Genomic DNA, 13,434 nt, shown 5'->3' on the forward strand with positions numbered 1-13,434 from the left:
GGACGTGTGAGGCAACTTCCTGCGTGGAGGGTGGCTTCCTGCGGCTCTCCCATCCTCTCTCTCCTTTTGCTACCACACCGCCGCCATCATGGGTCGCATGCACGCTCCCGGGTGAGCTAGGGTTTATAAGCGGGTTGCAAGGCTGAGCCTAGGGGTGGAGGGAAAGGAAGGAGTGTAGGCAGCGGGTCGAGGGGGTGGTTTGGGGCTGCTGTGGCGGGGCTCGCTTCCTCACCCCGATACTGGTTTTTTTCTCCAGGAAGGGCTTGTCCCAGTCGGCTCTGCCCTACCGCCGCAGCGTCCCCACCGTAAGTAGCGTGCGGGTACCGAGCAGAGGCCTGGAGGGGGGGTGCCATCATTTGCTCGGAAGATGGGGACCACGTGTGCATGAGCGTGGTGTTGAGGGTGGAGAAGGCCGCTGCGCTTCGGTTCCATCCCCGATTTCTCGTCTAAGGCCGCTTTCTCTCCCGCGAACAGTGGCTGAAGCTCACTTCTGACGACGTGAAGGAGCAGATCTACAAACTGGCCAAGAAAGGCCTGACTCCCTCCCAGATCGGTGAGTGCGTCTGTTATAATGTACCCCCTTCCGCCTGTCCGCGTGTAACGTGCTGAAAAACACTGGGGCTAAATGTCTCACATGTGGTTTTGAAAATTTTTTGCTCGTTTTCCTGACTTTACTGTTGACCGAGGCCTAGGCTTCCTTTGGTGAACTCTCAAGCTCTTTGAAAGACGGTAAAATAATTAAAATGCGCTCCAAAGTTTAATGAGTATTTTCTTTGGGCTGGGCACTCTCTTACGCGCTTTCCATTTTATGACTTGGGTTAATTCTGACAGCCATAGTTTCAAATAAATACTGGACGTTTTCCCGAAGTTGGGGGAACTGAGGCACGTTGCAGCTGTATAAACAAGCCTCAGATCACACAGCTGTTAGTGGAGGAGCTGGGACTGGCTGCTCTGAGTGTTCACTGCTTTCTCACAGATGTGGTTTGAACCTCAGCTGTGTGTGAGTTTGTGCAAATGGCTTCATTCTGCAAATGTTTGCCAGCTGTGTGATCCCCGATCTTCAGAATACAGTCATTGTAAAAAAAAAAAAGCACCATAGCCTTCTGTTGAGCTTATGGTCTAGTGGAGATGTTATACATAATAAGAGGTGTGTGTGTGTATATATATATAGAGAGAGAGAGACTGTCAGGTAGTCAGATGATGCTGTTTTGAAGACTCCTTGATTTTTTTGGTGGCCTGTAATCTAGCAAGCTCACTATGATGATGGTCTTCCAACATTCGCAGTTTGCACCAGAAAGGTTTTCCTTAGTGTTGGGTAAACCTTCCTTGGATGTCTAAGTGAGCTTTGCTTGTGCATTCTGTCGTCGGTGTCTGATGTATAAAAAGTAAGCTGTGTTTTACAGATAGGAAACTTGGAAAGTGACTTGATCTCAGTCTTGACATCACATGCTCCAGTTTGTATGTTTGGTGTGGGAATTTATATTACTCCCTTTCCAGGTGTGATCCTGAGAGACTCTCATGGTGTTGCACAAGTACGTTTTGTGACAGGCAACAAAATCTTGAGAATTCTTAAGTCCAAAGGACTTGCTCCTGACCTCCCCGAGGATCTCTATCATTTAATTAAGAAAGCTGTTGCTGTTCGAAAGCATCTGGAGAGGAACAGAAAGGTAAGAGGATGAGACTGCTTTTACTAAATTCATATCAGTGAAATATAGTGCCTCTGATTGGAATTATCCAAGGGGCACAAACAAATAACAGTGTTTGCTTTGCAATGAAAGTTTCACCAGAAGAGATTTTGGGGGTGGGGGGGTTAGTTCCCTAAATTCCCTGAAGGACCTAATCTAGCCACACAAACCCTAGGCTCTGGTTCTATAAACAACACTAACCAGTTTTTCATTAAAGTGCATGGTGTCTATACATTCTTCTGTTAAAATGATGTTTCGTTTTAAGTGGTTATCCTGAATTCTGTCAATTTTATTTTTAGGATAAAGATGCTAAATTCCGTCTGATTCTGATTGAGAGCCGTATTCACCGGTTGGCTCGATACTACAAGACCAAACGAGTCCTGCCCCCCAACTGGAAATAGTAAGTTATCAACCCTTTTTGTTAACAAAAAGAGGAGTTGGCCAAGTATTAAATAGATTAGTAATTACAGTAAAAGGACTGATAATAAATGTTTTAGATTGAGCCTATATGGTCTTTCAGTTCTTAATAATAGCAAGAAAACAGCCATAGACAGGTCGAGCGGTTGTGTTTTGTTGATACAAAGGGTGGTACTTCGTAGACTCATTTAGAGCACAAACATGCTCATTTTCAGATTGTGGGTAAAATTTAAGTTCTTCTGCTCCCAGCTGCTTATGTTTTAATTTTTGCATAGATTGCTCACTATGATGATAATATCCTAGCATTTGCACTTTCCACCAGAAAAGTTTTTCTTCATGTTGGCCAGTTTATGGAGGCCTGAGTGACCATCTTCATGTTATGGTTGATCACAATGAACTGATTTCAGGAACTGAGCTGTTCAGTGCCTTTTATATATATTGGGGATTTATTTTAACTGTTAGGAAATAGCTGTTTTCAGAGATTGTGTGAATATGAAGGATTTTTTTTTAAAACAGATTATGTGTAAATATAGAGGACTTTTTTATTAACCCAGCTTTCCCCCCCCCACCCCCCTCTTTTTTTCTTTCAGCGAGTCATCCACAGCTTCTGCCCTGGTTGCGTAAATTTGTCTATTGTACTAAAGCAATAAAAATCATTGTTTAACAGAACCATGTTTTGTAACTTTTTTTTGGTCCGAAAATTTGTCTGTTTGTGTGTTTATCTCTTTAATGTGGATGTGTGTTCCCGCATTAGAATTTGTGATTCCACAGGGAGTAATAAGATAGCATCTATCCATAGCATCCCTTCACTGCTCAACTAGATCTCTCATGTTATCTACAGTGTAGTATCAGAAATAGACATGAAAGTGTCTCTGGAGGGGAGGGCATCTCTAGTATGGAGGGACCTTGGAAGTAATATTTGATCCCAGTCTTGTGGGTGATGCTCTAAAGATAGGAAGAAAAGCTTCAGGGAACAGGAAGAACCGTGAGATGAGCTCAGCTCCAAGAGGCTGGCAACTTTTGGAAGGGCTAGGATAAAACTTACTTAGTTGGGTGTCGTCAGAATATTTCTTTTTTTTTTTTTTTCCCATTTATTTTTATTAGTTGGCAGCTAATTACTTTACAAAAATATTTAATTCTTAAAACCTAGTGAAAGTTGCCCAGTCATGTCCATCTCTTTGTGACCCCGTGGATGTCCATGGGATTCTCTAGGCCAGAACACTGGGGTGGGTAACCTTTCCCTTCTCCAAGGGATCTTCCCAACCCAGGGATCAAATCCAGGTCTTCTGCATTGCAGGCGGATTCTTTACCAGCTGAACCACAAGGGAAGCCCTTTGAGTCAGAAAGTTCAAGCCATATATATGTACCACTTTTTTGGTGTTTATCACTTGAATAAATGTTTAATCCCTTAAGCTTTAACCAAAGCAGTAATCAAAGCTGTGTTCAAAATCACAGGGCCAGGCAAAGTCCTTTGTTTTTAAGAGACTAATATCATAAGTAGCATTGATGTCTTGTGGGATGCTGGACTCGGGTAGAGACACCCGTTTTGCCTTTCTTGATCTTAAGAACACAGCACATACTTGCCTACCAGCTCTGTTGGGTGCGGACTGACTCAGCCCTACATCCTAGTGGGGAAAATAGAGGAATCACAAATAGGGGAAAACAGGTGTGGAAATTCTACTCAATTCTTTTTTTTTTTTTTTTTTACTCAATTCTTTTTAAATTTATTTTTAATTGAAGGATAAATGCTTTACAGTATTGTGTTGGTTTCTGCCAAACCCAATTCAAGCCCTACTGTTAGATATAATTTTCTAATCCCTGTGCTGCTGTGTTTATGTCTTAAAAGTGGCTAACTGTCATAAACCAAGAAATAAACAACATAAGGCAAACTTCTCCAAGAGTAACAGCTAAATAAGGTTAACAGCAAGATCTTTGCGAACTCCAGGTAAGCTAGGCAAAGTTGAGTATGGATGGCTCTTGACTAAAAACTCGTTGGTAGTATATGGAGCATTTCAAGTTTCAAAGCATGTCTAGGTTTTCTTTTAATTACATAAAGTATTTACATGTTTATGATTTTGCTCTCAAGCCAGCAATTTACTGCAAATATTAAACAGGACTGTGTGTTGGGAGGTTATTTTAATTCCTTCAAAATAATGTAAAAAACCACTTGCAGTCTTTTTGACTGGGCAGAAAGTTCAAATTTGGCTTTCAGAAAGAGTCCTGCTCCTTGTGGCCATGTGGTTTGGGAGGTCCAATCTTACGAAAAGTTATTGTGAGGATCACATGAGTTTCTTAATATGTGGCAGTAGTTAAGTCATGCAGGGCTTCTCTGGCAGCTCAGATGGTAAAGAATCCACCTGCAATGCAGGACACCTGGTTTCCATCCCTGGGTTGAGAAGATCCCCTGGAGAAAGGCATGGCAACCCACTCCAGTATTCTTGCCTAGAGAATCCCTATGGACACAGGAGCCTAGCGGTCTACAGTCCACTACAGTCCATGGGGTTGCAGAGTCAGACATAACTGAGCAACTAAGCTTAAGTCATGCAGAGAAAACCTTGCTGCTGCTGCTGCTGTCACTTCAGTCGTGTCTGACTCTGTGTGACCCCGTAGACGGCAGCCCACCAGGCTCCGCCGTCCCTGGGATTCTCCAGGCAAGAACACTGGAGTGGGTTGCCACTTCCTTCTCCAGTGCATAAAAGTGAAAAGTGAAAGTGAAGTCGCTCAGTTGCGTCCGACTCTTCCTGACCCCATGGACTGCAGCCCACCAGGCTCTGTCCATGGGATTTTCCAGGCAAGAGTACTGGAGTGGGGTGCCATTGCCTTCTCTGAAAGAAAACCCTAAGTCTCTCCAAATCACTACTTGTTATTGAGACTTTGCACATGGACATCGCATCGTACTGCAGATACCATCCTATAATCTTTTTACTTGTTATGTCCTGGTTGTGGGTTCTTATTCCATAGAAGATGTTATGTACTCTAATTTGCCTTGTAGTTACCTTGAGATACTCCCAGATGTTACTCTTTTCTGTTACAAATATTTCCCCTAATTTATTCTCTGCCTTTTGATTTGTGTTTATGGTATTTTTGCTGTAGAAGCTTTAAGATACCGTCTTTGATGTTTTTCCCTAATGATCGTTTTCTTTTTTAAGTGGATTAGTCTGTTTAAATATTTTTTTTTGTTTCTCCCTTCTGTTAAATACAGTATCGTCTGTCTTCATCTGTCTTCCTGACTTAGACATTTATTCTTTCTTTTCAAACAGGTTCCCATAAGATTTTTCTTTGTAGTACCTATTTTGACATAGTTGGAATCAGCATATGGATATAACTCCAGATCTACCCCAATACGTGACTCCTAAGATTTCAAGGTTTCCTTCAACAACTGTTCTCTTTATTTAAAAATCATCTTTTTTTCAAGTGGTAGATGTTTATCTTATTTTTTAGCTAAAGTTATCCATAAATCTGGTTTTAAAAGTCATATACCATTTTATTGGACTTCACTATAAACAGCCCCTTCCACTTTGCAGTATAATGCCTAGGACAGCCCCTTTCAGTTTTCCTGACATGTAATGTGCCGTCTGATTTCTAAACATTGTTTTTAAAAATTGAGGTGAAATTCACATATCATAAAATACACCATTTAAAAGTGAACAGCTGTGTGGCACCTAGTACCTTCTGCAACCACCACCCTTACCTAGTTCCAAAACAGTTTCATCACCCCAAAATAAAACACTACTCAAAAAGCACTCTTTGCTAACCCCAAAGATTAGTCTCTCCCTGCAGCTCCTGGCAACCACCAGTCCGCTCTCTGTTCCTAAGGGTTTACCTATTCTGGATATTTCCTATAAACAGAATTATACAATATATGACCTTTAATGCCTAGTTTGCACTTAGTATGGTATTTCGCAAGCTCATTCACATTGTAGCATGTTATCTAGGTTATTTATTTTATGGCTGAATGATAAGGTATGTATATACCATAATTTGTTTATGTGTTCATCAGATGATGGATATTTGGATTGCTTCTACCTTTTCGCTATTTCAAATAGTGCTGTTATGAACACTCATGTATATATGCTTGTTTTCAGTTCTTTTGGATATATATGGAATTGCTGTAACATCTTTTTTTGGGGGGGGGAGGTGTTAGTTGTGCCATGTGGGATCTAGTTCCTGGTGAGGAATTGACCCTCCCTTGCTGCATTGGAAGTGCAGAGCCTTAGCCATTGGACCACTAGGGAAGTCCCAGTGACATTCTTATACTATGATTTCTTTTCCTTTCTTTTTCTTTTTCCTTGGCCATGCCACACTGCTTGCAGGATCTCAGTTCCCTGACAAGGGACTGAACCTAGACCTCAACAGCAAAAGCCCAGAATCCTAATCACTAGGCCACCAGGGAACTCTATTATGATTTCTTGATTTTTAGTTTATACCTCTTCATCTGGAATTCTCATAATTAGATAATGTTTTATATAATATATGTAATTTATACTTAGAATGTTAGTAATTACCTTGTTCTTCCATCTGCTTAGCATTCTGTGTTCCTGTCTCTAATTCATCCCCAGATGTTGAACCATAGTTTAAATTTCCGTATGTTCAATCAGATTTACTTTTGGTTTTGTGTTTTGGTGACATCCCTTCCAGGACGTTCATCCTCTAGCTCCAGCTAGATTACTCTTGAGACCTGTCGTTCTGGTGTCTCCTTTGCTGTCAGTAGGAGATTCTTTCTGCCGCCAGTGTCAAGAGTCCCCAATTCCACATCATGTATCTTCCTCTTTTCTCGGTTTACTCCTTCCTTTTGGTAAAACATCCTCTGGTAGCTCTTGAAGAAGGCTCAATCCTTGGACCTCATTTCTTTGTTTATGTCAACTCCCAAGGAAATTCCATCTAGTCTGTGGCTTTAAAAGCTTTCATTGATGTTGTTTAGTCACCGAGTTGTGTCCAGCTCTTGTGACCCCATGGACTGTAGCCTGCCATGGGAATCCATGGGATTTCCCAGGCAAGAATACTGGAGTGGGTTGTCAGTTTTTTCTCCAGGAGATCTTCCTGGTCCAGGGATCAAACCTGTGTCTCCTGCATTGCAGTGCAGAGCAGTGCTCAGTTGTGTTCGACTCTTTGTGACCACATGGACTGCAGCCCGTGTTGCAGGTGGATTCTTTACCACTGAGCCACAGGGGAGCCCATCTTTGCTGTTACTACACTAAAATTCCTACTTCCAGCACAGACCTCTGAAATCCAGTCTTAGATATGCAAGCACCAATTCAGCATCCCTAGTCAGATTTGTAATACACACCTGGCCTTTATCCCAAACTGAACTCGATTTTTGCAGCTCAAACCTGCTCTCTTCCAAGACACATCTACCTTAACAAATGGCAGCTTGATTCATCCTCAGACCAAAATCCTAAACCATCCTTGCCTTTTTTTCTCTTATACCACATACCCACTTGGTCACCAAGTCCTCTTGGCTTGATCGTAATAATATATCCCCCAGTTTGATCACATCACCTCTACTACAAACACCCCAATCCGAGTTACTTTCTCTGACCCTTACTATTGTGAAAGGCCTTTCCTAACTGTTCTCTCTACCACCTGTGACCCCCACCAAAGTCTTTACTATTGATTCACCCAGCATGTAGAGTGGTCTTTGTCCCACATACTCAAAATTCTTCACTGGTTTCCCACCTTCAGAATAAAATTTAAAGTTTCCTTATCTTGCTCTACAAGGGAGTGTTAGGATCCTGGCAGGAAAACAGGTGGATATCACACTCAAATTGTGGGATTTGGAGAGTGTATTAAAGGAACTCTTCCCAAAGGTGTGAGGGGTTTAGGGAAGCCACCAGACCCGCTGCGTGCCATTTCCTGGAGCTGGCAGCCCTGGAGAGGTATTAGGCACCCGCCCCCCACCCTCCACCTCCAGCCTGAAGTGCACAGAGCAACTCTAAGCTGCTGAAGCTCCTCTGACAGAAGTGGGGCTCTCAGTAAAGACGTCCGCCCTCTGAGTTCTTGCAGGTCCCTCCCATTGGCCAAATCTCACAGGAAGCCAGAGGTCAAGGGAGCTTGTTGATTGGGCCATAAACAGCTTCCCAGGCAGCAGAGAAGAGTGGCGAGTGGGTGTGGGGGGACAAAAGGAAAGCAGCCAACACAAAGGGCCCCGCACTCTTCCCAGTCACACGGGCCTCCGTTCACACTTGCCCAGGTCATTGCCCTTGTTCATCTGCCTGGAAGGCTCTTCCCCCAGACATCAGCATGGCTTGCTCCTTTGTTGAGGTCTCTGTTTAACTGTAACCTCAACCAGAGAGGCCCTATCTAAAAGAGCTCCCTGCCACCCCAGCACTCCACCCCTGAGTCCTGCTGTCCCCCAGAGTACTGATTATTACCTGATGTGCTCTGTTGATATTTTCAGGTTATGAGAAAGGCCCATTAGAGCAAGGACGTTGTTTGTTCACTGCTGTATCCCTAGAATTGAGAATAATGTTCGGCACATAGTAGGTTCTCAAACATTGGTTAAATGAATGTACGCAAGGGATGAAAAAAACTTTTGAGATCTTGGAAAAAGGTTTTCAACTCTCATTGCTGAATGATGGTATTTGGGAATAGACTTTTAACTGGAAATAATTTTTCCTAAACAGCTTTAGCACTGCTTATTGTTTTTAGTTAAAAACAAACTTAAAAACTGTTTTTAAGACAAATGTCATTCTTTTCCCCATGCTTTTGTTATAACCTTTGTTGATACAGGTCATAAACAGCTTCCTAGGCAGCAGAGCAGAGTGGAGAGGGTGTGGGAGGACAAAAGGAAAGGAGCCAACACCACTTTCTTTTCTTGACCTGATTTTTTTTTTTTTTTTTTGGATCATCTCTTTATTGCTTAGTGTTCTGAGATTTGCAATAATGCCTTGGTTTAATCTTTTTTTACTTGTTCTGCATGGTACTCAGTGAGCTGTTTGTTTCAAAATTTTCTTGCAGTTCTGGGAAATTTTCTTGAATTATTCCTTTAATATTTCTTCCACACTGTTTTCTATGTTCTTTCTAGAACTCATTATTTGCACATTAGATTTATGGACTGATCCTCTAAATTTTTTATCTCTTACCAACTGTTGTCCATTGCTTTTCCTACTTTCTGAGAGGTTTCAACTTTATCTTTCAGTCTTACTAAGTTTTTCCGTTTCTACCTTTATACTTTTAATTTCCCAGAGCCAGTGGTACATTGGTAAATACTGTTACATGTGTGTTGGGCTGTGTGTGTGGATATATATAATATTATATTTATGTATGTTGGTCAATATTTAACTGTCAGGGGGCGCGTGGAGGGGAAAACCTGATCTATAGCATGAACCAACTCTGGGATGTAAAATCTCCCATTATGGCTGATTCCAGGCTACCAGTGGGATGTCAGTGTGGAGCTGGGAAAAGTTGCTTAGTAGTATACCAACTATATATATTTTCCCTATATAAAAACAATAAAACATAAATGACTTCAAGGTCACAGATGATAGAACTATAATTGATGTAAATTAATTGGGAAGTCATGAGCTTTGAGTATTTCTTATGTTTGTTTGAATATAATTTATCTTTGTTTATATAATTTAATTTTTGATAATGCCCTGCGCCTGTTTTGCAAAATTCGTCAAAAAGTAACAGTTGGTTCTTGTGAACTCTTTTGAGCTCACCACTGCTCAGAGCTGATCTTTGTTCCCTGAACTTTCTTTTTATAGAAGTTTCAGAGATAACATCTTCTTATCTCTGAATACACTAATGATAATCTTATAATGATAAACTTTTTGTTCCTCTATATCGTCTGTTTTCTCTGAGCTCATTTTTTGTTTGTTTATCTTTTATATTATAGGTTTTCCTCAGATGTCTAGTAATCCTTGTAAGGATCTGAATTGTTGATGCCTACTATGCAGTACAGTATATTGTTGTTCAGTCACTAAATCGTATCTGACTCTGTTGCAACCCCATGGATTGCAGCATGCCAGGCTTCCCTGGAGTTCGCTCAAACACCCGTCCATTGAGTCAGTCAGGCTATCCAACCATTTCATCCTCTGTCACCTCCTTCTGCCCTTAATCTGCCCCAGCCCAATGAGTTGTTGTATCCAAATGCATTTACTCTTTTGACCACAAGGGGCATGTGTGCTGGCGAAACTAACACTACCTATACCTGTAGCTACTTATAATTTAAAAGCATTCTCACATTTGTTGTTTGATTATCACAACTTTCCAAAAAGTTTATTCTAGACTTCTTTGGAAGAAGGTTTGGCATAAATTCATTTAAAATTACCCCCATTTTAAAGATGAGGAAGTTGGAGCTCAAAAAAGGTAAGTCAAACTAAGGCCCTTTGGATGTTTGGTGTCCTTATCACTACACCTCCATGCCTCTTATCCATTTTCTCATTTTTTTAAAAAGAGAAGTGCAAATAATAAAGATCTGTGTTCTAGACAGACCAATTTAAAAATTATTAACAGTAACATTTTTGCTAATTCCTAATATATGACAATATATCCATTAGAGAAATCAAAATTTTAAATCTCTAGAAGTCTGTGAATTTAAGTACTTTTTAATATTGTTTCTGTCTTTATTATTATTATTATTATTATTTTTTGCCACACTGCGTGGTTTGCAGGATCTTGTTTCCCAGCCAGGGATTGAACCTGTGCCCTCAGCAGTGAAAGTACAGATTCCTAACCTCACCGGACCACAGGGAATTCCCTCCCTCTCATTTTCTCACCAGTGAGTAAAAATTAGCGTTCCTTTCAGCTCTAAACTAGTGCTGGTCCCAGTTCCAGCCTCACCTGCAGTCACACTGCTTCGTGCACTACTATGTGTTGCTGTGACGTGTGTAACAGTAGATTCAGAATAATAAACCCCTAAATCAAGATAGTGATTCCTCCAGGGGGAAGGAGGTGGACAAGATTTTGCAGGGCTGCACAGAGTTTCAACTATGTCTGTCATATTTATTTCATAAACTGGGTGGCAGGTACAAAGGGTTTTGTTATATTCTATATTTTGTATGCCCAACATAATTCATTTCAAAAAGTTTATGAGGTCTAGAGTAACAAACACAGTTTATTCACTCCACAAATATTTATTGAGCATTTTTGTGACAAGCATTCTCCTAGGTAGTGGTGAACAGCAATTTAGGGTCTCAATTCACTAATTCATTCAACACACATGTGCTATGCCAGATATTAATAAGATGACTCACACCTGATCCTGCACCTTCAAAGGCTTTTAGACTAGCATGAGGTAGGGCACATTTGTTACTATGCATGCAAACCTCACAAGGTTGAAGTTAGTTTCAGAACAGAGGTGCAGTGATAAAGAAAAATCAGAGAATTTGGGAGGGCTTCACAGAGAAGATGGCAAATGAACTGGATCTTGAAGGAGCCGCTGAGACAGTGGGGAGGGGTGCACCCGAGGCAAAGAGCCTCCTCCGCAGAGGGAACAGCATGAGCAAAGCGTGGAGGTGGGAGTGTGTGCACCGTGAGGGTCCAGTGAGCATTCTGGTTTGGCTGATGAACTCAGTGGTAGGGAGAAAAAAGGTTGGGAAAAGAGCTAGCCAAGCTGCTGGACTATTCTGTAGGAGACATGGAGGTATTTGCTGTTGGTGAGGCCAGGAAGGCAGGGGAGTGGTGGGATGCTCATACAGCCTGGGTGGGTGCAAATAGGACGTGGAGAGACAGGAGCAGGTGGGAGATCACAGGATTGGAGTCCACACGACCTCCTGTTTCATTTGGGCTGGGATCTCCTTGAGTTTCTGCTTGAACTCCTCCAGGGACGGGAAGCTCACCACTCAAAAGAAGTTTAGATTTTACTGCTGGCTAGCAGTTCCCCACGTGTCTACTGGGTCTCACATGGAGCTGCACTTCACAGGGCCATGGGGAAGAGGAAGGAGATACAAGAGGAGAAAGAACCTGGAAAAGCACAAAGCATGCTGTCCTTTCTGCTGCTGAGGGTGCCTGAGGGGGAGCTGGGCTGGGGGAGCTGAGCAGAGAGGGGCTGCCTTGGGACTCTGCTCTTCTCACTCAGGCCTGGCCAGTGGGCTAGAGGTTGGCGCTTCCGGGTTGCCATTGTGGTTTCCCAATGGGATGGCACGATGCTGGGCCCGGAATTCAGGGAAGACAGAGAGACTGTCTAGTGCTGGACGTGTGGGATGCTCCTGTGTCACCTGGGGTCCTGCTCTGCCAGCCTCCACTCTTCCAGTCCAGGGAAAGGGCACTTTGGACTGATTGGGATCCTCTCAGCCAGGGCCATCAGCACTGGCCCTCACACCCTGCCAGCACAGCTTTTGGCTCAAAGACTGGGACAAGACTGGTCTTCATGGAAGACTGATTGGGTACCCTATGCTCTCTCAGATAGAAACCACCCCCACCCCCAACTCCTGCATGTTCCCAGTTGCCCTAAATCTCTCTAACTAACCTGTTGCAGTGTCTGAAATCCCATAATTGGAGTAGCATATATATCTAGGGCTTCCCACGTGGCTCAGTAAAGAATCCCCCTGCCAATGTAGGAGATGCCAGAGACGTGGGTTCGATCCCTGGGTCAGAAAGATTCCCTAGAGAAGGAAATGGCAACCCACTCCAGTAATCTTGCCTGGAAAATTCCATCGACAGAAGAGCCTAGTGGACTACAGCCTGTGGGGTCACAAAGAGCCTGACATGACTGAGCACGCATGCACACATACATCTCCTAGAGGGTCTAATGCATTACTTGAGAGTCAACACGAATACAGTTGTTTATTAACAAATTCACAAAGATTCAAAGGGCCCGACTGCTTCCGTAACTATAAAGCCCTACACTAAAACAAACAAAACAAACTAAAGTGCTATTATTTATGCAAATTACCCCAAGTGCTAACCACCTCTTAACTCAGGATTGAGCCCTTACGATCACACTTTTGCCTCCATAATCTCACTGGACCCTTACGGCAACCCTGTACCTCAGAAATTATTAAACTTCTCTTTGCCTCAGTTTCTTCTTGTAAAATGGAGGTAAAGTCCTGTGCTCAAGGTCACAGGGCCAACATGAGGCCACCCACCAAGGCTGGATGCCAGATTTTAGAAACAAAGTTTCATTTCTTCCTGTTTTTTCTAAGCAGCTTGAGGTGTGACAGGCTCAACATTGCGGAAGGATTACTGTCTGGGCAGGACAGGTCTCTGACCTTTGAAAGCAAGATAAGGAGTGGCTGGGGCTGGGAACGGCAGTCAGGGGTCATCTGATGAGTACGGCAGGAGCGTCACTGAGGACGCTGCACTGGGACTTGGGGGTGTGGTCCGTTAGCCCTTTAGGTGATGAGGCTCGGTCCCCTGTACGGCAGGGGCACAAGCCAGGGACGGGAAG

General features: G+C 42.8%; 1 protein-coding gene across 2 annotated transcripts; it reads left to right on the forward strand.

Moving 5' to 3' along the window:
- On the forward strand, positions 1 to 2,771 carry RPS13 (ribosomal protein S13). 2 transcript variants are annotated; one of them, XM_043902028.1, is made up of 6 exons: positions 1 to 111; positions 257 to 305; positions 475 to 553; positions 1,498 to 1,667; positions 1,985 to 2,085; positions 2,657 to 2,771. In XM_043902028.1, the coding sequence occupies exons 1-6, from the start codon at positions 89 to 91 to the stop codon at positions 2,724 to 2,726; spliced, it is 492 nt and encodes a 163-aa protein (XP_043757963.1). In that variant the 5' UTR covers positions 1 to 88; the 3' UTR covers positions 2,727 to 2,771. The 2 variants fall into 2 exon arrangements, with proteins under 2 accessions (XP_043757963.1, XP_043757971.1); XM_043902036.1 differs by having other exon boundaries at positions 2,693 to 2,771.
- The last annotated feature ends 10,663 nt before the right edge of the window (positions 2,772 to 13,434 follow it).

Source organism: Cervus elaphus, chromosome 1 (assembly GCF_910594005.1).
Source record: "Cervus elaphus chromosome 1, mCerEla1.1, whole genome shotgun sequence".
Lineage (NCBI taxonomy): Eukaryota > Metazoa > Chordata > Mammalia > Artiodactyla > Cervidae > Cervus > Cervus elaphus.